Source organism: Pelodiscus sinensis, chromosome 1 (genome assembly GCF_049634645.1).
Source record: "Pelodiscus sinensis isolate JC-2024 chromosome 1, ASM4963464v1, whole genome shotgun sequence".
In the NCBI taxonomy this organism is placed as follows: Eukaryota; Metazoa; Chordata; order Testudines; family Trionychidae; genus Pelodiscus; species Pelodiscus sinensis.
In genome coordinates this window covers 150,961,637-150,986,924 of record NC_134711.1, presented here as the reverse complement: position 1 = coordinate 150,986,924, position 25,288 = coordinate 150,961,637, and the positions used below count along the sequence as shown (strand labels likewise).

The following is a 25,288-nucleotide window of genomic DNA, read 5'->3' as shown; positions in this document are numbered from 1 at the left end:
CTTTTGGCCATGGTACTGATTAATTGATTGGCCCAAGATGATAGAGCAAGTCGGTGGCAAAGCTAGGAACTAAATGCAGGAGACTTCATTTGACATCCCCAACTCTAGACCTCAGATTAGGAAAACTGGGCCAGCTTTATCATTTGATCCATCATCACATACCATAAGCCCTGGGATATCTCCTAAATCAATGAAGTTACCTTGGAGATTAATTTGTCTCATTCTCTTTGGGTATGTCTACACTACAAAGTTAATTCGAACTACCAGCCGTTAGTTGGAATTAACTTTAATAGGGGCTACACATACAAACCGCTAGTTCGAATTTAAATCAAACTAGCGGAGCGCTTAATTCGAACTAGGTAAACCTCATTCTATGAGGAGTAACGCCTAGTTCGAATTAAGTAGTTCGAATTAAGGGCATTGTAGCCACTTAATTCGAACTAGTTAGAGTCTAGCCCTTCCCAGCTTGCCCCGGTGGCCACTATGGGCCAAACCAGGGAAACTCTTCTGCCCCCCTCTCGGCCCGGAGCCCTTAAAGGGGCACAGTCTGGCTATAGTGCTTGTGCCAGTTGCAAGCCTGCCAGCACCCAGCCAGCAGACCCTGCACCTGACACGGCATGAGCCAGCCACCCACTGCCACCCAGCCCTCAGCCTCTTCCCAGAACCTGGCTGGCGGCTCACAGGAGCCTGCCCGGGGCCGCAAGAGGCGGGCGCCCACCTGGTCTAGTGCAGCGATCGTGGACCTCATCGAGGTTTGGGGGGAGGCCTCCAACATCCACAATCTCTGCACTAGGCACAGGAAAGCGGCCGTCTAGGGCAGGACAGCTGCCAGCCTCACCACCAAAGGCCACATGCAAACCCAGGAGCAGGTTTACATGAAAATCAAGTTGGTCCAGAGAGACCCCCGACCCTCAGCCCTGAGCTTAGAACATAAGAACAGCCGTACTGGGTCAGACCAATGGTCCATCTAGCACAGTAGCCTTTCTGCCGACAGCGGCCAACACCAGGTACCCCGGAGGGGATGGACCGAAGACAATGATCAAGCGATTTGTCTCCTGCCATCTGTCTCCCGCCTCTGACAAACAGAGGCCAGGGACACCATTCCTACCCTCTGGCTAATAGACTTTTATGGACCTAACCTCCATAAATTTATCTAGCTTCTCTTTAAACTCTCTAAGGGTATGTCTACACTACCCCGCTAGTTCGAACTAGCGGGGTAATGTAGGCATACCTCACTTGCAAATGAAGCCCGGGATTTGAATTTCCCGGGCTTCATTTGCATAAACTGGGCGCCGCCATTTTTAAATCCCTGCTCGATCGAACCCCGTGCCGCGCGGCTACACGTGGCACGAACTAGGTAGTTCGGACTAGGCTTCCTAGTCCAAACTACCGTTACTCCTCGTGGAATGAGGAGTACAGCTAGTTCGGATTAGGAAGGCTAATCCGAACTAGCTACTCCGTGCTGCGTGTAGCCGCGCGGCACGGGGTTCGAACTGCCGGCATTTAAAAATGGCGCCGGCCGGCTTCATGCAAATGAAGCCCGGGAAATTCAAATCCCGGGCTTCATTTGCAAGTGCGGTATGCCTACATTACCCTCCTAGTTCGAATTAGGAGGGTAGTGTAGACATACCCTTATAGTTCTAGCCTTCACAGCCTCCTCTGGCAAGGAATTCCACAGGTTGACTATGCGCTGTGTGAAGAAGAACTTTCGCTTATTAAACCTGCTACCCATTCATTTCATTTTGTGTCCTCTAGTCCTTATATTATGGGAACTAATGAAGAACTTTTCTTTATGCACCCTCTCCACACCACTCATGCTTTTATAGACCTCTATCATATCCCCCCTCAGTCTCCTCTTTTCTAAGATGAAAAGTCCCAGTCTCTTTAGCCTCTCTTCATATGGGACCTGTTCCAAACCCCTAATCATTTTAGTTGCCCTTTTCTGAACCCTTTCCAAGGCCAAAATATCTTTTTTGAGGTGAGGAGACCACATCTGTACACAGTACTGAAGTTATGGCATACCATAGTTTTATACTTCCCCTCCTCCTTCTTCCCCTGGCTTCCCCCTTCCCGCTCCCTCCTTCCAGGTTTCCCCCTTCCCTCTTCCACCCTCTCTCTACCCCTCTCCCACCTCCTTTTCCCAGTCTCCCCAGATGTTAATCCGCCCCCCCCCCCAGTTTTGTTAAATAAAGAGAGTTTCTAGTTTTGAACACACGTGTCCTTTATTTTTTACATCAGGAATGGGGCTAGGGAGGGTTAAGTGGAAGGAGGAGAGGGAGGAATGGGGCACGAGCCCCCGATGGGGAGGACTGGGGTGGCTCCTTGGGCTCCTCGGGGTGGAAGCTCTCCTGCAGGGCCTCCTGGATCCTGACAGCCCCCCGATTGACTCCCCCGGATGGCAGCCTGTGGCAAGTGCAGCTGGGCTGATGGCTGAGTGCTGTGATGTGCTGAGTGTGGGCACTCAGGGCACTCCAAGCCAGGACTGCTTTGCTGTCCCTCATTGAGTTAGACAAGCAAGCGGGGAACCCCTGAGAACTGTCTGTCTGGGATGGGGGTCGGGTCCCTTTAAGCACAGCCCTCGGCTAGCCTGAGACAGCAGCTCCACGCTCTAAGTCCTAACCTGATGCCCTGCTGGCACTGGTTCCGGCCAACCTTAACTTCGGTTCAGGGTCCGCTCAATGTGGACATGCTATTTTGAATTATCAAAACGCTAATTCGAATTAGTTTTTAGGTCTAGATGCACTAATTTGAATTAGCTTATTTCGAATTAACTAATTTGAATTAAGTTAGTTCGAATTAGTGCTGTAGTGTAGACATACCCTTTCATTTTTAAGTTTCAATGTATGGACAGGGTTTAGATTTGCCAACTTGAGTAGAAATGAAAATTGTAATTACCTTGCTGTAATATCCGTAAAATTATTGTTTGTAAAGTTGAATTCACTCTCTCTGGCATCCAAAAGTTGGCTAACTGTTACCACTGCAGCCACTGCAGCATCAGTTGCCTGACAAATAGAAAAGCAGGAACTAATTAGTAAGAGGGGTACACAAACTCACTTTTTTCAATATGCTTCATTGTGACAGAATCTTTTGTTAACACTGGCCTTATATAAAAGGAAATAGAATAAGTAACCCTTATCCAGGGACACTTGAGACCTGAATTCAGATCCACTAAGGTAAAACTAAACAGACTGATTTTCTGAGGCAAAATACAGGACTATGTAGCACTTTAAAGACTAACAAGATGTTTTATTTGATGATGAGCTTTCATGGGCCAGACCCACTTCCTCAGATCAAGTGAGGAAGTGAGTCTGGCCCATGAAAGCTCATCATCTAATAAACCATCTTGTTAGTCTTTAAAGTGCTACATAGTCCTGTATTTTGCTTCAGCTACACCAGACTAACACGGCTACATTTCTATTACTAGACTGATTTTCTGTGAGTCTAAGGAAAGTGCCCCAAAATCTGACTGTCTTCTTAAGCCACGTAACAAAATGCTTTTTTGAATCTCACCCCAGACTGATTTTTCAGAATCTGCTCCACAATATCAGCAGCTGTAGAGATCTTCTCGGTAGTCAGCGTCTCTGGCATGGAAGTAAGGATCTGGGTATCACTGGCAATGGCAGAAATGTTCACCTTTGAGGTATCTGTGTTGCGTAACTATTAGAAAAATGATACATCACACAAAGAAAACATGAGGGAAAAGAATGGCCATTTTAATATCCATTTTCTAATGAAATAAAGGAATAGCAGGTCCACAGCCAAATTATTTGCTGCTGTAAACTGACACAGGTCCTATTAACTCAATAGATCGATGCCAGCTTATATCAGGCTGCAGGAAATTTGGCCCACTGTTCACAGCCACTTCTTCCTCACATAGAAATGCAATAAGACTTTGTCCAAAGGTCCGTCTACACTGTGGCACTATTTTGGGATACTTCTGGTATCCCGAAATAGCTATTCTTCATCTGTGAAGAAAGCCCATTATTTCAAAATATAATGAGCTCACTATTCCAATTTCCTTGTAAACCTCATTCATTCCACAAGGAGAAAGGGAAGTTTCAGAATAGCAGTTTATTTCAAAATTTGGTGCTGGGTAGACAGCACCAAATACAAAATAAGCTATTTCGAAATTGACTTGAAATAAGCTACTCACACCATAAATGACTGAGGGTATGTTTACACTGCAATAAAAAAAAAAGCTGGGCTAGATCAACTTAGTTGGTCTCCTGGAGACTTGATCTATGAAGCTATAAAATTATAGGCTAAATGTTTGGGCTTGGGTTGGATCCCAGGCTCTGAGAATCTGTGTGTCTTTTATCACTGTAGATGTACTTTGATCTTCTGAATCTATGGACTTCTGTAATCCCTCCCACTCACAACGTGTGCTACATAAACAGAATTAGAATTGAAATGAGTTTAGGAAGCCACCAGAAGAGCAAAGGAATCACCACAGTAGAGTAGCCTGGCCCTTCTCTAAATAGTTCTCCTATGAAAACCTTTAAATGATAATACTTGAGTGAATCTCTGAGCTACAGAGGTGGGTTTTCAGATGGCAGAGTGGTTGTGTGCACTGATAACTACGGGAGATGGATTATATGCATATTACATACAAACCCTAGGTTAAAAGAACATTAACAACATTGGGGATTCACAAATTTTTTTAGGGGGGGTCTATAGGTCCCATGGCTAAAACCTAGAGCCCAAGCCCCAGCACCTCCTGCAAGATTTAAGCCGGAAGCGACGGAGCTGAAGTCCTGAAACTGGGGGCAGCAGTCTGAATTCTGGAGCCCCAAGCCCCAGTGTTCCCTACAGGGCAAAAGCCCTGAGCTCAGGGGCAGAGTTGGGGAGACTTGGAGGTATTACCCCTCCCCCAAAACTACGCTGCAAGAACAAAGCAGTTCCCAAAGCAGCTCTACACAGCTGCTTCCACCTGCTTTTTGCCACATCTCCGGGCCAGGTCAGATGTGAAAGTCATTCATGTTTCAGTATCCCAATTGGAATGAAATAATTTTCACAATCAGATTTCCTGTTTAAATAGTCATGTTTGTAAGATCAATAATTATTTTACATTAATATTTTCTAATATACTGGTATACTTACAATCATTTCCATGAATGTTCCTATCAGTAAATTTTGCAAATATTCACAGAAAATAAACATAAGCGCATGAACAGTCAAAGTAAAACATTAAATTTTAACTGACCAAAAATTCATGGCATTTAAAAAAAAAAAAGTAAAAAAATTTGATCCTGAGTGAAATTTTCAAAGGTGCTTATTAGAGTTATTCCTGTTGCCTTTCAGTGGAATTCAGGTACTTAAAATCCTTACATATGTTTGAAAATCTCACCTATGAACATACTTAACTATAAATGATAATAAGCATCGAATTGTCATATCTGAGTCAACATTTCTGTTGATCCAAATCATAACAATAATCATACTAACTATTTTACAATTTGTCCAGTAATCTCACTAATACTTTTAAAAAGCAAGGGATAGAAAGGGTGAAGGTTAGGGGAAGAAGGTGGTGTACATTTTGATTTGGAAGTACCAAACTTCATCCAAGTAAATTATAAGGTTAAAAACAACTAGAAGAACAAAAACCTAATGGGAGACAGGACAACTGACTTTCTTTACATGTTGGAATGAGTTCTAGAACCTTGCAACTTCACAGAGGTTGTTGGCTCATGGGTTTTAAAATAATTAGCACAAACCTATTATCTGGAATGCCCATTTCAGAGAGACAATGTGTAAACTTACTTTTCCTCTCTTCTCTCTTATTTTAGAATGGAGTTTTCAAAAATGTTCATCATTGGTCTCTGCTCCCACTGAAGTCAAATGGGAAGACATGGGCCAAAAGTGAGTGCTTTTGAAAATCCCACCTATATTTATTTTCTGTATGTGCGGCTGTATTCTAATATTGAATCATATCAGAGGGACTGAAATGGGTTGAAAACATCATAATATTTTATATCAGTTTTATTGATGAAGATAAATCTGTTTATCCTATTTTCTAATGAACCTATCTTTATAAATTAATGAATTATACAATTTTCTGATATTAAAGTTTATTGCTTAAAAAAAAAAGGATGTCCCTAGGATTGGGCTAGGGAAGAGCAAAGCAGCCAGAATGGACTGATGATTTTAGCCCACTGTTTCTTGTTTCAACCAACTCTGCATATGGAATCCATATGCCAAACTCAGACCATGAAGGTTATTATAGCCACAGCTTCACTGTAGTTGTAGTAACCTATTACATGGCATATTAAAAGACAGGGTTACCTCGTCCATTAGCGTTGTCAGGTTCCTACTACAATTCATAATTTTCACATCAGCTAGCGTAGGTTTTCCACTTATTTTGGAGCATTTCCTGCTTGCTTTTGGAGTAGCAGCTTTAATTTTAAAAAAGAAAAAAGAAATCCGTTCAGTCATATCATGTTAGCACTCTTTGCAAGTCCTCATCAACCCTTAGGATTTTAAAAATCGTCTTTCTTCTTTCTAGTAACTCTTGCTTATATAAACAAGAAATGCTTATTCAAACAAGAAATGCTACTGATGTCATTGGTTTATTCATGTAAATAAGGGAAGGATTAGTCTCATAAGTAAGGGTTGGAGAATCATACCCCTTAAGCAGACAATTTTTTCCCCACAACGAGTTTGAAAATTTGTCACAAGTTACCGGCAGAAATATAGAGGACTAAGTAACAATATAAATGTCACTGAACAAAAACAAATCGTATTCAGTGTTTCTCAACCTTTTTTTGCTAATGGCCCCCTTCTGAGCCTCGTTTACCTCTGTGGACCCCCCCTCATAGCCACTGTTAGTTGGAAAAAAAGGTACATAATTTACCTAATGTTCCATTTTTTCCATGTGGCCCCCTAGAGGTAGGGCGTGGCCCCTGGGGAGCCTTATGGCCCACGGTTGAGAACCACTGCAAGATCATCAGACATTGTAAGTAGTTTAAACTCACTGTGTTACATACTATTCAACTGTCCCTATTAAAAACCACTTTCCTACTTCTGTTTTTACTTATAAAATACCCACAATCAAATCAGAATAAATGAATGGTATTTTAATAACTTTTTCTTGAAATCTTTTTCTGTGTCATATGGTGCAATTAAATAAATCTCTGTGCAGTATTTTCTGGCTTATTTACCAACAAAACGGTTCAGTAGCTTATGTGATATGAGTTAGTGATATCAGTCCAGTTGGAAGTGACCAGGTATCCCACTCACAAAGCTCACCATTCAGGACTAGCATTTTTGCTGGCCACCTTGGAGGCCAGGGACACAAAGAGTAAATTATATTTATTTACATTGATACATGGAGAGCAAATTACCCCTTCACCTTCATAGGGAACAGCATCAACACATAGTGGGAGAGGTCCAGGTTGGATATTAGGAAAAACTATTTCACTAGGAGGGTAGTGAAGCACTGGAATGGGTTACCTCAGGAAATAGTGGAGTCTCCATCCCTAGAGGTGTTTAAGTCTCAGCTTGACAAGGTCCTGGCTGGGTTGATTTAATTGGGATTGGTCCTGCCTAGAGCAGGGGGCTGGACTTGATGACCTTCTAAGGTCTCTTCCAGCTCTATGGTTCTATGATTCTATGATAGTGGCAGTGCAGTGTGGGAAGGACTGTATCGGATCAGAGTTTAAATAGAGGACTTCCATCTCCTGCTTTAATAAGCTGACATCTTTCACCAGCCTGAATTTCACTTTTGGGTGGCCAGAAGGGTAAGATGGGTAGAGGAGGAGAGAAAGGAAACACTTACCATTTCCAGCATCTTCACATTTTTCTTCAGAATACCCATATGAGTCTACTACAATTCTTTTAAAAGTAAAAATTTCTGAAGAGTTTTGAGAAGAGTTGAATAAGTAAGTACTATTGCCACAGAAATTCACTGTGTAGGGAAAAATACATTCAGGTTAAATACTATTATCATATAGAGCAATTTTCAAGACCATGAAATATAAAACCAGACAGAAGGTGATAGTAACTTTACAAATGTGACTTAAAGTAGTGGCTTTCCATTTGTGGTCTGTGAACTCCTGAGGGACCGCAGACCATCTAAGATTTTCAGAGGGGTCCCTTCAAAACATTGTAGTGGTCTGCAAATGAATAAATGTTCAAAACCACTGCCTTAATAGGACAAATACAGAGTCAGAGGTAATATCTTTTTTTGACACCAAGACAGGAGACAATAAGATGTCTACAAATGTATGAACAGCAAGGGCTGGTGAATCTGATGATATTTAGACCTGAGTATAGCTCAAAAGCTCCCAAATCTTTAACCTGAACATTCCTTCAATGCTGAGGTTCATTCCCTGGGTGCAAGTGACAGGGAAGAGAGATGTAAGGTAGAGATTGGCCTCCTTAATCCCACAAGTCAGAGATAGGCCCCCATGTCGGCCGGTTAATTTTGCCATGGAACTGACTCTCTCCTGTAGGAAGCAATATCAGCCCCCTCCCCCCCCCCACAATCTGATACAGAGTTTTAGACAATTGTGTTGGTCAGCGGTTCAAACAGAAGATTTCAAAGAAACAGAGACAGCCTAAGTTGTCTGGGAACAGGCCAGAGTCAGATGACACTAAATGCTTTCCTCTGCTACTTCCCTTTTAAAAACCCAGCAGAAATGGCTGGAATAGAATAGTCCCCACTAGTATGTGACATGATAACATTATGACCTAATGATCCAATCCTGTGACAGGCTGAGCACCCCCAGCTCCTCTAACTGCTCCATAAAAACAACATTGTTCATACTAGCCTGTTTCACAGCGTGGCCCTGTCCATTCCCCTGGGCAAAGGCACAATCCATTTTCATAGGCTCCACTGTTTTCACAGGGTGAAGGGGATGGAGGTGAGGGTTCTGTTTAAAAAAGGAAAATGTTGACAAAGGAAAGCTGCCACAATACTTATAATCTATGAGTCCCATTGCAACAGATATAACCTGGATGAGCCATCTCTATCCCCAGCCTGCATATAAGCATCCTACCTCTGCTTCTGGGCTCCCTTAAAGACTTAGGCAACAGGAGGCACTGAGATTCTATGGCTTGGGTGTTTAGGGTACATCTACATGCAGCTGGGAGGTGAGAGCCTCCGCGGGGGTAGACAGATTTGTGCTAGCTCCACTTGAGCTGAGATGCTAAAATAGCAGCGTGGCAATTGCAGCACCGGCAGAGGCTTAAGCTAGCCAACCAGGCCCAGCCCCAGGGAGCCAGGTGGGCTTGGACTCGATGTGTCACTCAAGCAACCATCTAGGTTGCGACCTCCACACTTATTTTTACCAAAATAGCTTGAGCTGAGCTAGCGCAAGTCTGCTTATCTGGACTGGGAATCACCCCTCCCAGCTGCAGTGTATATATGCCTTCTTAGACCTCCCCCCCCATCCTTCAAGGAGCTCTGCATGAGAGAACATCCATATTCTATGTGAATCCAGGAGATATCCATGAGATTCCACATGGAGCTCCATGCAAGATGAGAGCCATTGATTCTACAGTGATAAGGAGCCCTAGAAATACTACAAACAAGGAGACAATCACACAGACCAGACTCACTGAGAAGAGCTCTAGGTTGAGCTGGGGCCACAGTGTGTAATTTATTAAATGCACCTATGACTGCAAAACCAACAATATTGAAGTTGCAGGCAGCCAAAACACAGCAACACAGTCATGCTGATTTTTGCGTTGTGGGTGTAGGCAGCAGTTTCACAACTTGTCCTTATTCCCTGCATTCAAACCAGACATTTTAACCAGAACAGGTTATTTTATTAGAAAAAAAGTAGCCATATTTTAATCCTTGATATGTTGTATTGCCTTCTAGTATTAGCACTATTAGGCTGTGTCTAGACTACATGCCTCTGTCATCAGAGGCATGTAGATTAGACAGATAGGCAAAGGCAAATGAAGCCGCGATTTAAATGATCGCAGCTTCATTTAAATGTACATGGCTGCCGCGCTGAGCCGATAAACAGCTGATCAGCTGTTTGTCTGCTCAGCGCGCTAGTCTGGACACTCCCCTGCCGACATCAAAGCCCTTTGTCGGCAGCCCAATTATTCCTCGTGGGATGAGGTTTACCGGGGCTTCCGACAAAGGGCTTTGATGTCGGCAGGGGAGCGTCCAGACTAGCGCGCTGAGCGGACAAACAGCTGATCAGCTGTTTGTCGGCTCAGCGCGGCAGCCATGTAAATGTAAATGAAGCCGCGATCATTTAAATTGCGGCTTCATTTGCCTTTGCCAAAACAACAAATCTACATGGCTCCGTCGATGGAGCCATGTAGTTTAGACATACCCTTATATAATACCTTTATATACAAAAGGCTACTGTGAATCTGTACATGAAACCTCTAGGACCTGCAATGCAGACTCTCATAAAATACATTTTTGAAAAGCATGTAAATCTAAGAATATAAAAAACTCTTCCACATAGAGGTTACATTGTAAGCTCAAAATAAAACTTCATTCCAATCTATAAAGCAAGTTGGAGGTTAGTGAAAATGAGTACTTTCCCAAAGGTACAAAAATACCACTTGTAAAACTATAGCAAGAAGGACTAGCAAGTGTCCGTGTGTATTGCTAAGCTTTTGGGTGCATGGATACAGGAGTTCTATTTCTGGCCCTGCCATTGACCTGCTCAGTGATGCTGGACAATTCGTATACCTCCCTAGGTCTTGGCTTCCCCATCTGTAAAATAAGGATAATGATATTCACCTCCTTTAGCACTTTAAGTGCTATAAATGAAAATGTTATGTAAGAATTAGGTATTTATTATTAATTATTAATGATATTATTATTATGTCTTTTAAAAAATACAGGATCAAATTCTGCTTTAATCTGAAATACTTCCAATTAAGGCAATGGAGATACTCTTAATTTACACCACTGTAACTGAAAGCGGTCTTTGGCTGAAAGATTTGGATAAGTCAGCTTGTATCAAGTATTAGGTTAGTTCCACTTTCTAATGGTTAAACCCACTGAGCCAAACTCTGTTCTGCATTTCATTACTCTGACTAGGGGATAACTAGTTAAAGCCCCTAACTTTAGTTGGCATCACTAGATTTACAGTGGTGTCACTGACAGCTGACCTGAATCTTGCTGATTCCTTTTAACCTGCAACTTGAAGGGCAATCCAAAGTTGCAGCTTGGGGAGTTCCGTGACCAAAGTTATGTTACAGTAACTAACAGGGCTGCACCTGTTCTTTTTCTTAACACTTCTGGGATAATGTAATCAGGCCTTTCAGAGTATACACAAGGGAATTACAGTTGGTTTGTTTTTTAGACAGACACCTGGTCGTACCTACTACAATAGAGCTGTACAACTTTCTGTGAATACCTTTTATTTCCATATTCAATTTTGTGGCTGTAAATTCTGATGCCTAGTCTTTGGCAGAAGAGATCTATTTATTCAGGCATTTGAGTACAATCCCTGTAGTTATCTTTGAGTCATGAGAGAATGAGGAAGGAAAAAGTCCAATTTTTCCCCACAAAAACAATTCTAGACAGTGCCACAAGAAAAATGGAGAGCACAACAGCTGACCTTCAAGGTACATTTACACATGTGTCCAATGTTTGATGTATGCTTATGTAACAAATAAAGTGATATTTTTTTAAATTGCTTTGCCATGTTTATTACTGAGCATGAACAGAGCCCTCAGTGGAATAGGCTTTGCTTAACTATAAACATGGTAAAGCAATTGAAAAATCGCTTTGTTTGTTACCTGAGCATGCATGTGTGAAGGTACCTTGAGTGGAAGTCGAATCAAACAGAGCGCCTTACCAGTAAGTTAGAGGAGTAACTCCTTCAGGACTTAGTAAGAAGTAAGATGTTACAGTCTTAAGATTTAATTTCAGCTGGGAGGAGATGTGCTTCCCAGCTTGTGGAGATGTACCTGGTGCACTAGCTCTGGTGAAGGTAGTACCTCAAAATAGCAGCATGTCTGCAGAAGCACTGTTTAGGCTAGCCCACCCCAAGTACAACTCTGCCCAACCTCCTGGGTTCCTGCAAAGACAGCTATCCAGAGCTGGTACCTACACTGCTGGGGACACACTGCATTTCTAGGTGCTGGCTCAAGCCAAGCTACTACAGGTGTGTCGACACCTGGTGGGAATCTCACTTCCTAATTCAAATGTAGACATACCCTTGACACATCTACATTTCAATAACAGACCTGCAGCATGGCCATGGCTGGCCTGGGTCACCTGACTTGGGCTGGTGGGGTTCTACTTCAGGGGTAATAATTGCAGCGTAGACATTCAGGCTTGGACTTGAGCCGGGGGCGGGGGACTCTGAACCACATCCAGGCCCAAAGCCAAAAATCTACACTATTTTAGCTACCCACTGTGAGTTTCACAAGCCTGAGTCAGTTGATCTGAGCTGTGAAGCTTGGTGGCATATTTTTTTTATTACAGTGTCAACAAAGAGGCTAGCCATTTGACACATGGACACATACACATACTCAATAGATAACTGAATGCCCCCTTTCAGAGTATGTTCAGTGAATTGCATCACTTCTGATCATGCTAGCATTTTTAGCTAAACCTAATAAAACCAGGCCCATTTATAACATGAACCAATATTCTCAAAGAGCCTGGCATGACGGGCAGAGAGCATACTGCTACTCTCACGATCTTGCTGAGACAGTGTGCAGGAAGGTAAATGTAAATTATTCATTGAACTCATACCACAAAAAAAAGAGAAAGATTTCAGGAATGGAAGAAAAAATCAGATAATAGAAATTTCAGGACACTCCATAATATTTGTGGCATTCTGTGAAGTACTGGACTCTAAGATTTCTTTAAAATTAAATTTCTCCTTTCTTTATCAAGATAAAGCTGTCCCACTGTAAACTAATAAGAAAACTGTTTTATGTTATATAATACTAGCTGCAACAAAATTGGAGATTTACCTCCACTTATCACCCATTTGCCTAAGTGGACCATCATGGTCACAGCCTAATTATAACTAATATCGCTGAACATGGGCAAGTCTTTTATTTAAAAAAAATAAACTAACATGCAGAACTTGTTAGCACATTGTTAATATCACACTGGCTAACCATTGCCAAATCAGAAAATTCAAAAATTAAAGAATTCCATCAACAATGCAAACCTAAAGCGACAAGGAGTCCTGTAGCACCTTATAGACAGATATATAGGAGCATAAGCTTTCGTGGGCAAAGACTCATTTCGTCAGATGCATGTCAAACCTAGGCAAATGCAAACCTAGGCAGCATGTATACACACTATTTTCTAGTTCTTATTTTCTTGTTACAGCAAATCAGTAGCTTAATACATTACTATTTTCAATAATACTATTTGTCATTGAAAGTACGATATAAAATATAAGGGATGTGAAAAGCAGTTTGAGTTAATTCTGGTTTTGGAATATTGACATGTATTGCTTGATTTTGTTTTTGTTGTGATCTTATCTGTACTAGGGTAAGGGGTTGTTATTTAACACTATTATTTTGGCTTTATCCAGGGCTTGTATACACAAATACTTTGCAGCAAGCAGGATATGAATCCACCTTGCACTAACCTGCCTCAGAGTAACTGTCTGTGCAGACGCTCCTGCCATTCATTAACATATAACAAACTGTTAATGTGCATCAGCAGGGACCGTGTGGACAGTCAGCTTGCGGAGAATAAAATGTCTGTGTAGACAAGCCCTCAGATGTCTTACACTCAGATGCCCATGGCAAATATGGAACACTATCTTTTTTCTTTTTTTTTTTTTTGTAGTATAACTCAATGCATCCATGTAGTGCATCACTAGCCATTGTGTTAACCATTAAATCCAGCTTGCCTCTCTCATGGGAAAACCTGAAGAAGGGAAAGAAAACTTGTCCAGGAACGGAATAATTTCATTAACACAGAGGAGCTTTGCTCCTCTCCCCCACATGGTATGCAATGAGCAATGGGATTAGCCTTCAGAATCTATAAATTTTAGGGCACCTACTGGAGGCCAGGGATCTCTGCCTTTCCATTCATTCTCCCATTACTCTCCAGGCTTCCAAGCAGCAAAGCTCCAGTAGACAAAAAACCCCAACAGGTTCTTCTCAGAAGTCAATGCAGCCTCAGGGTGTATTGAAGTTCTGAACAAATTCCCCTCAGTGTTGGTGAAGGATCCCTGATCATCCCAGCCCCACTCAGCTGTTCCTAGTTTCTCCCGAGCTATAGAACCCAACCCTGCTAAGGGGTGTCTAGGAGGTACAGTGCTGAGGTGGGAGAGGGTAGGTTCCATAGATTCATAGAAAGGACAGCCCATTTGTCTTCAGGAACAGAGGGTAGATCCACACACAGATTTAGGGTGCATAATCCAGGCCTAGCTGAGGACATGGTAGTCATCAATTGTAAAAAGGAATGAAAAAAAATAAGGCTGATACTCCAGCTTGAAAGCATACCATTTTAAAACAAGAAAATCACAATAAAAGCCTGTGATGACAAAAAGTCAGCTTCTGCACCAACATGGCTACCTAGGTGACTCTGAATGGGAGCTAAGAACAGAAGCTAGCACAGCGTGGCTGCCTGCCTTTAGAATTTCCAAGCCTATTTCATTCTGCAACAAAATCTTAATCCCACAAATTCTGCCAACTCAAAGATGGGGACTATAGCTGTACTTGCTGCTGTCTAGTCTCTCCCATGCCTCGCTGCTCGTACTCTTTTCATGTGACTAGAATGTATTGTCTTCACATTTGCCATTTCACATGGATTCCTCTTTTTAAAACTCTTTTTTTTTTTTGAGGGAAGAGGACTTGTACCCTCTGCAGGCAGTTATGAGCTCAATACTCCAGTAGGGTACGTCTACACTAGCTTGTTAGTTCAAGCTAGGTAGGGTAATGAGGGCAAGCGGAGTTGCAAATGAAGCCCGGGATTTAAATATCCTGGGCTTCATTTGCATGTTCCCGGGCGCCACCATTTTTAAATCCCCCTTAGTCCAAACTCCGTGCTCACGGCTACACGCAGCATGGAGTAGGTAGTTCGAATTAAGGATCCTAATTCGAACTACCGTTACTCCTCATTCCACGAGGATGGTTCTTTTGATTTGCCTTTTGAACCTTTTTCCTTACTGATGATGCCTGGCACCTTAATTTTACTTTTTTAAATGAAAGCTGAGATTCTCATATTATTCCATGAGCTGCATTCTCAGAAAATCAACTTCCAGGACAGCTAGCAATGCTGAAACTCCAGTATTATAAACCAGACAAGTTTATAACAGTGACTATAGGTAGCATGCCCAAGTCCAATATCAAATAAGAACTAAAGTCTCATCTATGTTTGAGATTAGTCTTGCTCCATTTCAGCCCAGCTACACTGGTGCAAAACTTAAGTGTAGGAAGAGAAAAAAAGTTATGGTTTGCATTGGTCACTTCAGTTTCAAGCATGTATTAGGCGTGTCCATGCAAATTGCAGATTTGCTTAACTACACTTGGGTTTTGAGTCTATACCAGTTGTTGGTCACAGATAGCTGAATTCCAAATAGGACAAAGTCAAAAGCACACAAAAGGGTTCTTTATCCTCATGAATAAAGGTCATATATGGTAAAATAATTATGTTGTACTTTCAGCTTCCCATGTGACATTCAAGAAATACAGAATAGTTAAATTCACAGAGGCTGATAATACCTGACAAAGGTTAATCACCACATATTTCCACTCCCCATTGATACTCTAGTGGGTAATTCTCATGGGAATTTCCTTACTGGACACTTTCACGGGTTTCCCACATTTGCATCCTTTTCTATTAAGACTCCAAGCAATGTGTGTAGCCGAGTAAGTCTGTAACTGGAAAAACTTAAAAGAACAAAAAATAGTCTTACAGCACCTTAGAGACTAACAAAACATGTAGATGGGATCATCTTCATCTGAAGAAGTGGGTTGTGCCCACGAAAGCTCATGATACCATTTACGTGTTTTGTTAGTCTCTCAGGTGCTGCAAGACTATTTGTTGATTTTAAGTTTTTCTATTTGTATCAACTTTGGAATAGATGTTCACACATTATTTTTAGCATAATGTCAATTCATGAGGGTATGTCTACACTAGCTCGTTAGTTCGAGCTAGGTAGGCAAATGATGGCAACCAGAGTTGCAAATGAAGCCTGGGATTTAAATATCCCAGGCTTCATTTGCATGTTCCCGGGCGCCACCATTTTTAAATCCTCCTTAGTCCGAACTAACTGCCCGCGGTTAGACGCGGCAGTTAAACTTTAATTCGAACTAACTCCTTAGTTTGAATTAACTGTTACTCCTCGTTCCATGAGGAGTAATGGTAGTTCGAATTAGAGATCCTAATTTGAACTACCTACTCCGTGCCATGTGTAGCCGTGGGCACGAAGTTCGGACTAAGGGACATTTAAAAATGGCGGCGCCCGGGAAGATGCAAATGAAGCTTCGGGATATTTAAATCCCGGGCTTCATTTGCAACTTCGAATGCCTACATTAGCCTCCCTAGTTCGAACTAGGGGGCTAGTGTAAACATACCCTGAGATATTACCTTAACACATGTAAAAGCTCCTTCACCAGACAAGAATACTCCACCAAAGAAGTAGATCCAGGGGTGATGGATTCTTCCTAAAAGAGTGGAGACAGGGGCATAAGGCCCGCCCCATCTGTGGCTCTGCCCCTTTCCCTTTCTTTCCCCAAAAGTCTCTGCCCCTTGGTCAAATCAGAAACAAGAGCCAAGCTCCTCCACCTGCCCAGGGTGGGGGAATCCAACAGCAGCCTTCAGCCTATGTCCCTGCTTCCTAAACCCCATCCAGGGCAAGTGGTGGGCCTGTGTCTCCTCATAGCTTCTCACACTGATCTTACCCTGGCCTGGCTCTGGCTTCTGGCCTGACCTGGGGGAGGGGATAGGACAAAAAGCCACAGCTGGGCCAGGATTAGTCTCCCCATAGCTGCCAAGGGCCGCAACTTAAGTGTGGTTGCATTTACATGCAAATATAGTGAAAATATATCAAACAGGTTCTTTCACACCAATGGGCATGAATACAAAGCACTTCCCACAATGCCCCAGTGCTCCCAACTCCTCCTCCCTGGGGGCTAGAAACACTGACACCCTGTACCTGTCTGTTCCAGCTAGCTCATATCTTTCAATGTTCACCCCTCCTGGGAGATGCCTCGCCATTGTGGAGCTTCTTTCCAGTGGAGGCCATGTTCAAATGATCCCATCCCCAGGTCGTGTGTTGAGCCCCGTGTAAACCCAAACCGCGGTGTGGGCCACAAACAAATGGCTTGCGGGCCACATGTGGCCCATTGGCCCAATGTTGAGTAGCCATGATATAGGGCATTCTTAAAACTGAAATTCCCACCCAGAAAAGTGAAAAACAGGGTGCCAGAGCCAGACAAGTACCCAGATATCAGTTACTTCAAGATAGGCCCTACAAAGAAAACAACAGGACACCACTTGTCATCACCTACAGCCCCCAAATTAAACCCTTCCAATGAATTATCAACATCTACAACCTATCTGGGAAAATGACCCCTCCAGGTAAGTCTACATTACAGCACTAATTCGAACTAATTTAATACGAATTAGTTAATTCGAACTAAGCTAATTCGAATTAGTGCATCTAGACCTAAAAACTAATTCGAATTAGCGTTTTGCTAATTCAAAATAGCATGTCCACATTGAGTGGACCCTGAACCGAACTTGTCTCAGGCTAGCCGAGGGCTGTGCTTAAAGGGACCCGACCCCTACCCCGGACAGACAATTCTCAGGGTTCCCCGCTTGCTTGTCTAACTCGATGAGGGACAGCAAAACACTCCTGTCTTGGAGTGCCCTGAGTGCCCACCCTCGGCACATCACAGCACTCGGCCATCAGCCTGGCTGCACTTGCCGCAGGCTGCCATCCGGGGGGCTTAATAGGGCGCCTGTCAGGATCCAGGAGGCCCTGCAGGAGAGCTTCCACCCTGAGGAGCCAGCAGAGCCACCCCAGAGACCCATCGGGGGCTTGTATCCCATTCCTCCCTCACCTCCTTCCATTTACCCCTCCCTAGCCCCCCTTCCTGATGTAAAAAATAAAGGACACGTGTGTTCAAAAATAGAAAATCTCTTTATTTAACAAAACTGGGGGGGGATTAATCTCTGGGGAGACTGGGAAAAGGAGAGGGGAAGAGAGAGGGTGGGAGAGGGGAGGGGGAAACCTGGGAGGAGGGAGCTGGAAGGGGGAAGCCAGGGGAAGAAGGAGGGGGGGAAGTATAAAACTATGGTACGCCAACATCTTTAGTACTGTAGACAGATGTGATCTCCTCACCCCAGAAAAGATATTTTGGCCTTGAAAAGGTTTCCGAAAGGGCAACTAAAATTATCAGGGGTTTGGAACAGGTCCCATATGAGGAGAGGTTAAAGTGACTGGGACTTTTCAGTTTGGAAAAGAGGAGACTGAGTGGGGATATGATAGAGGTCTATAAAAGCATGAGTGGTGTGGAGAGGGTGCATAAAGAAAACTTCTTCATTAGTTCCCATAATAGAAGGACTAAATGAAATGAATGGGTAGCAGGCTTCAAACTAATAAAAGAAAGTTCTTCTTCACAAAGCAAATAGTCAACCTGTGGAACTCCTTGCCACAGAAGGCAGTGAAGGCTAGAACTATAAGGGTATCTCTACACTACAACGTTAATTCGAACTAACTTAGTTCGAATTAGTTAATTCGAACTAAACTAATTCGAACTAACGGATCCAGACTAAAAATCTAGTTCGAATTAGCGTTTTGCTAATTCGAACTAGCATGTCCACATTAAGTGGACCCTGAACCGGGCTTAAGGATGGCCAGAAGCAGTGCCAGCAGGGCATCAGAGGAGGACTTAGAGCGTGGAGATGCTGTCTCAGGCTAGCCGAGGGCTGTGCTTAAAGGGTCCCAACCCCCACCCCGGACAGACAGTTCTCAGGGGTGCCCCGTTTGGAGTGCCCGGACTACCCACACTGGACACATCACACCACTCGGCCATCAGCCCGGCTGCACTTGCCGCAGGCTGCCATCTGGGGAGAGGGGGCAATTGGGGGGCTGCAGGAGAGCTTCCACCCCCAGAAGCCCACACAGCCAGCCCAGTCCTCCCCATCGGGAGTTCGTGCCCCATTCCTCCCTCACCTCCTTCCACTTACCCTTCCCTAGCCCCTCTTCTTGATGTACAAAATAAAGATAACGTGTCTTCCAAAATTGAATCTGTCTTTATTGAACAAAACTGGGGGAGACTGGGAAAAGGAGGTGGGAGAGGGGAAGAGAGAGGCTGGGAGAGGGGAGGGCAACTAAAATGATCAGGGGTTGGGAACAGGTCCCATATGAAGAGAGGCTAAAGAGACTGGGACTTTTCAGCTTAGAAAAGAGGAGACGGAGGGGGGACAGGATAGAGGTCTCTAAAAGCATGAGTGGGGTGGAGAGGGTGCATACAGAAAAGTTCTTCATTAGTTCCCATAAAGAAGGACTAAATGAAATGAATGGGTAGCAGGCTTCAAACTAATAAAAGAAAGTTCTTCTTCACAAAGCAAATAGTCAACCTGTGGAACTCCTTGCCACAGAAGGCAGTGAAGGCTAGAACTATAAGGGTATCTCTACACTACAACGTTAATTCGAACTAACTTAGTTCGAATTAGTTAATTCGAACTAAACTAATTCGAACTAACGGATCCAGACTAAAAATCTAGTTCGAATTAGCGTTTTGCTAATTCGAACTAGCATGTCCACATTAAGTGGACCCTGAACCGGGCTTAAGGATGGCCAGAAGCAGTGCCAGCAGGGCATCAGAGGAGGACTTAGAGCGTGGAGATGCTGTCTCAGGCTAGCCGAGGGCTGTGCTTAAAGGGTCCCAACCCCCACCCCGGACAGACAGTTCTCAGGGGTGCCCCGTTTGGAGTGCCCGGACTACCCACACTGGACACATCACACCACTCGGCCATCAGCCCGGCTGCACTTGCCGCAGGCTGCCATCTGGGGAGAGGGGGCAATTGGGGGGCTGCAGGAGAGCTTCCACCCCCAGAAGCCCACACAGCCAGCCCAGTCCTCCCCATCGGGAGTTCGTGCCCCATTCCTCCCTCACCTCCTTCCACTTACCCTTCCCTAGCCCCTCTTCTTGATGTACAAAATAAAGATAACGTGTCTTCCAAAATTGAATCTGTCTTTATTGAACAAAACTGGGGGAGACTGGGAAAAGGAGGTGGGAGAGGGGAAGAGAGAGGCTGGGAGAGGGGAGGGCAACTAAAATGATCAGGGGTTGGGAACAGGTCCCATATGAAGAGAGGCTAAAGAGACTGGGACTTTTCAGCTTAGAAAAGAGGAGACGGAGGGGGGACAGGATAGAGGTCTCTAAAAGCATGAGTGGGGTGGAGAGGGTGCATACAGAAAAGTTCTTCATTAGTTCCCATAAAGAAGGACTAGAGGACACCAAAGGAAAGGAATGGGTAGCAGGCTTCAAACTAGTAACAGAAAGTTCTTCTTCACAAAGCAAAGAGTCAACCTGTTGAACTCCTTGCTGCAGGAGGCTGTGAAGGCTAGAACTAGAACAGAGTTTAAAGGGAAATGAGATTAAGTCATGGAGGCTGGGTCCATGGAGTGGTATTAGCCAGGGGGTAGGAGTGGTGTCCCTGCCCAAGGTTTGTGGAAGGCTGGAGAGGGATGGCATGAGACAAATGTCTTGGTCACTGTCTTCAGTCCATCCCCTCCAGGGTCCCTAGGGTTGGCCTCTGTCGGCAAACAGGCTACTGGGCTAGATGGACCTTTGGTCTGACCCAGGACGGCCATTGTAAGCTCAGGGCTCAGGGTCGGGGGTCTCACTGGACCCCCTTGATTTTCATGCACACCTGCTCCTGGGTGGCCAGGCTGGCAGCTCTCCTGCCCTAGCCGGCCACTTTCCTGTGCCTAGTGCGGAGATCGTGGACGAGGTCCACGATGTCTGCACTAGCCCAGGAAGGTGCCCGCCTCTTGCGGTCCCGGGCAAGCTCCCGGGAGCCGCCAGCCTGGTCCCGGGAAGAGATGGTGGGCTGGGGGGCATCGGGTGGGTGGCTCTGTGCCGTGCCAGGTGCAGGGTCTGCTGGCTGGGTGCTGGCAGGCTTGCACCTGGCATGGGCACCGTAGCCAGCCCGTGCCCCTTTAAAGAGTCCGGGGCCGGGAGGGGGGCAATAGAGTTTCGCTGGTGTTGGCCAGAGTGGCCACCAGGGAAACCTGGGGAGGGCTAACCTCCCACTAGTTCGAATTAAGGGGCAACACACCCCTTAATTCGAACTAGTAAGTTCGAACTCGGCTTAATCCTCGTAAAATGAGGTTTACCTAGTTCGAACTAAGCGCTCCGCTAGTTCGATTTAAATTCGAACTAGAGGAGCGCTAGTGTAGCGCCTATGAATGTTAGTTTGAACTAACATTGTAGTGTAGACATACCCTTACAGAGTTTAAAAAGAAGTTAGATAAAGTCATGGATGTTGGGTCTATGGAGTGCTATTAGCCAGAGGGTAGGAACGGTGTCCCTGGCCTCTGTTTGTGGAAGGCTGGAGATGGATGGCATGAGACAAATGGCTTGGTCATTGTTTTCGGTCCATCCCCTCCGGGGCAGCTGGTGTTGGCCACAGTCGGCAGACAGGCTACTGGGCTAGATGGACCTTTGGTCTGACCCAGTACGGCCATTCTTATGTTCTTATGTTGTAAGCTCAGGGCTCAGGGTCGGGGGTCTCACTGGACCAACTTGATTTTCATGCAAACCTGCTCCTGGGTTCGCATGTGGCCTTTGGTGGCCAGGCTGGCAGCTATCCTGCCCTAGATGGCTGCTTTCCTGTGCCAAGTGCGGAGGTCGTGGACGATGGAGGCCTCCCCCCAAACCTGGATGAAGTCCACGATCTCCGCACTAGACCAGGCGGGTGCCCGCCTCTCGCGGACCCAGGCAGGCTCCGGAGGGTTGGGTGGCAGCGGGTGGCTGGCTTGTGCCCTGCCAGGTGCAGGGTCTGCTGGCTGGGTGCTGGCAGGCTTGCACCTGGCACGGGCACCGTAGCCAGACCGTGCCCCTTTAAGGGCTCCAGGGCCAGGAGGGGGGCAGAAGAGTTACCCTGGTTGTGGCCAGAGTGGCCACCAGGGCAAGCTGGGAAGGGCTAGCCTCCCACTAGTTCGAATTAAGTGGCTACACAGCCCTTTATTCAAACTACTTAATTCGAACTAGGCGTTAGTCCTCGCAGAATGAGGTTTACCTAGTTCGAATTAAGCACGCCGCCAGTTCCAATTAAGTTCAAACTAGCGATGTGCATGTGTAGCCCCTATTAAAGTTAATTCAAACTAACGGCTGTTAGTTCAAATCAACTTTGTAGTGTAGACATACCCTCCCTCTCACAGGCCTTGGGGGACAGGCCAATCCTCACTTACAGACAACGCTGTAACCTCACGCAGCACACTTCTATCATACTGATCCAGGAGCCAACCCCTGCAATCAACCCCGGGGCCAACCCTGTCCTTACATCTATACAGGCAATATTATCACAGGACCTAACCACGTAAACCACCACATCAGAAGCTCATACAACTGCACATCCACTAATGTGATCTATGCCATCAAGTGCCAGCAATGCCTCTTGGCCATGTATATTGGCCAAACTGAACCGTCTCTACAAGAAAAAATTAATGGACATAAATCAGACATCTGAAAAAGGGAACACACAAAAACTATTCGGGAACATTTTAACTTGCCTCAGCACTCATTAATGGATCTCAAAGTCACCGTATTATTTCAAAACAATTTTAAAAGCCAGCTTGACAGGGAAGCTTAATTTCATTTAAAAGTTTGATTCCTACAACAGAAATCTAAACAAAAACGTTGGCTGGATGGCCCGCTACATTCCACATCCTAATGACAAAAAAAAAAAAAAGGTACTTAGAGTGGGTACTAAGTATTCTTATCAGCTTCATTTAGCATGGACATGTTGACAATTTCTTTCCCCTTTTTCCTCCTCTTCTCCCCTCCACATCCCCTCTCTGTGTTATTTATTTGAAAACTGGACCCCTTAAACTCCATTCATCTGAAGAAGCGGATTGTGCCCACAAAAGTTTATGGTACCATCTACATTTTTTGTTAGTCTCTAAGGGTATGTCTAGACTACATGGCTCTGGGTAGATTAGTTTACTAGACATACCCAAATGAAGCGGCGATTTAAATAATCGCCGCTTCATTTAAATTAAAATGGCTGCCGCGCTGAGCCGATCAGCTGTTTGTCGGCTCAGCGCACTAGTCTGGACGCTCCACGGTCGACATCAAAGGCATTTGTCGACCGCTCCGGTAAACCTCATCCCACGAGGCATAACGGGGCGGTTGACAAATGCCTTTGATGTCGACTGCGGAGCGTCCAGACTAGTGCGCTGAGCCAACAAACAGCTGATCGGCTCAGTGCGGCAGCCATTTTACTTTAAATGAAGCGGCGATTGTTTAAATCGCCGCTTCATTTGTATATGTCTAGTAAACTAATCTACATGACTCTGGCGACAGAGCCATGTAGTCTAGACACACCCTAAGGTGCTGCAAGACTATTCCTTGTTTTTTTAAGTTTTTCCAGTTACAGACTAACACGGCTACCCCTCTGAAAATCCTGACACCTGCTCATGGACTCCTAGCAGGCCTCGCACCTCCCAATTGAGAACTGCTACAATCAATAGTAGGACCATATTTCCCAAAGGAAAAATGAGACATAGCCCAGAGCTGGTATGAGCTCTCCCCACCTCAGCATGGGGCTGGTTCAAGCCACTTGACCCTCTCCATGAGGCTGGGTTGCTGAAACCCTGTCTACTCATCTCCCTCCTCATCATGAATCTTGGCACTTCATGAGGGACTGGCATCACTGCTCATTCTCCTCCCACACACACACACACAAACACTCATTCCTCTACACTGCACCCCACTTTTTGACAAAAGTTGGCATTTGATCAGATGGCAAAAGCAAACCGGACAAAAGCCCACTGTTGCCAAAAAAGTCAGAATGATCAGGACATGGCTAAAAAAGGGGACTGTCTCAGCCAAAATAGAAAATATAACCATCGTAGCGATTAAAGTATTGCCTCTCCTTAAAATCCTTAAGTATTGCATCCTTAAAATCCTGCTAAGACCAACACAGCTACAATAACACTGCAAACGATGGTGAGAAGAGACATTCCTGCTCAAGAAGCTAATGGCACTAAGAACTCAGTCAGTATTCATTACATCATTTTGTGAACTGGATAAAACAGATATTTGTATTACCTGATTTAAACCTGAGAACAAGTTGCCAAATGCATAGTATCCAAAGCACTACGGTCACTGTCCCAAAAATAATCACAATCAACGCTCTGCTGTCCCAGTGAAAGGAAGGCATTTTGTGTATGCCCTAAGCATGCTCAACTATAATATATTTTTAATTCACTTCCTTGTGATGGATAAACTATTAACTACTTTTCTCATCGTCAAGGCTAGAAATGTAACCCTTTCTGTTCCATTTAAGGAAATATTGAGAGGCAAAACCAGAGGCAAAATGGATGAAGGATTATCATTTATTAGACCAACTTCTGTTGGAGAGAGAGACATGCTTTCAAGCTTCCACAGAATTCTCCTTCTGGTCTGGGAAAAGAAGAAGAGCTCTGTGTAAGCTCAAAAACTTGTCTCTCTCACCAATAGAAGTTGGTCCAATAAAATATATTACCTCAGCCATCGCTCTCAGACCCCCTTTCTCTCCAAGTCCCTGATCTGCATGAATGAGTTAGACCTAGAGCCAAATGAGGAGTCTCTGTAGAAGGAACTCTGCCTGTTCCATGCATTGAGGGAGGAAGAAGCCACTCAATATATGAAGCTGCTCCAATTGTCCTACCTCAGGAGGTCAGGGAGTAGGGAAAGGCAGCCCATCCAAAGGGATTTTTCCAGGGACTGATGGATTTCCCCTTCTACTGTGCTATAAATGGTCTCAAAGAGTGAATGGTCCATCATAAATGGGTAGCAGCAGCTTCAATTAAGTGTTTAAATTTCAGGTCTTGATACCTAGCTCATTTTTTAATGTCTACATTTTTGGCCAAGTCTGAGGCTTCTTGTGACCCCTCTCCCCTGCCCCACAAAGTACTGCCCTCCTTCCTATCAGAGGGTCTGCAAACACACAGTGTGTGTGTGTGGGGGGGGGAAACCCCTAGAATGGGCAGCTCTATCAGATTTGAGCATCCAGTAAGCACTGTGTAAAGGTTAAATGGTCCAACACCAAGTCTCTGGTTTCTAAAGAAGCCCCAATTTTGCATGTTGAGGTGAAAGATATATTAGATAACACTCTGGGGCTTCACAACACTGCTGTGCAACCCCTGCAGTATTGTGAACA

General features: G+C 44.6%; 1 protein-coding gene across 1 annotated transcript in view; it reads right to left on the bottom strand.

Annotated features, from left to right (window-relative positions):
* Window positions 1-24,351, bottom strand: part of ADGRG7 (adhesion G protein-coupled receptor G7) — a 49,307-nt gene extending 24,956 nt beyond the window's left edge. Inside the window, exons 1-6 of the mRNA XM_006130737.4 lie at window positions 24,196-24,351; window positions 8,769-8,870; window positions 7,775-7,903; window positions 6,283-6,392; window positions 3,511-3,657; window positions 2,896-3,002 (exon numbers count right to left, since the gene is read on the bottom strand). Of these exons, the coding sequence (XP_006130799.4) occupies window positions 2,896-3,002; window positions 3,511-3,657; window positions 6,283-6,392; window positions 7,775-7,903; window positions 8,769-8,870; window positions 24,196-24,307 (707 nt within the window). The 5' untranslated portion in view covers window positions 24,308-24,351. The remainder of the gene's footprint in view (window positions 1-2,895; window positions 3,003-3,510; window positions 3,658-6,282; window positions 6,393-7,774; window positions 7,904-8,768; window positions 8,871-24,195) is intronic.
* Window positions 24,352-25,288: the final 937 nt, after the last annotated feature.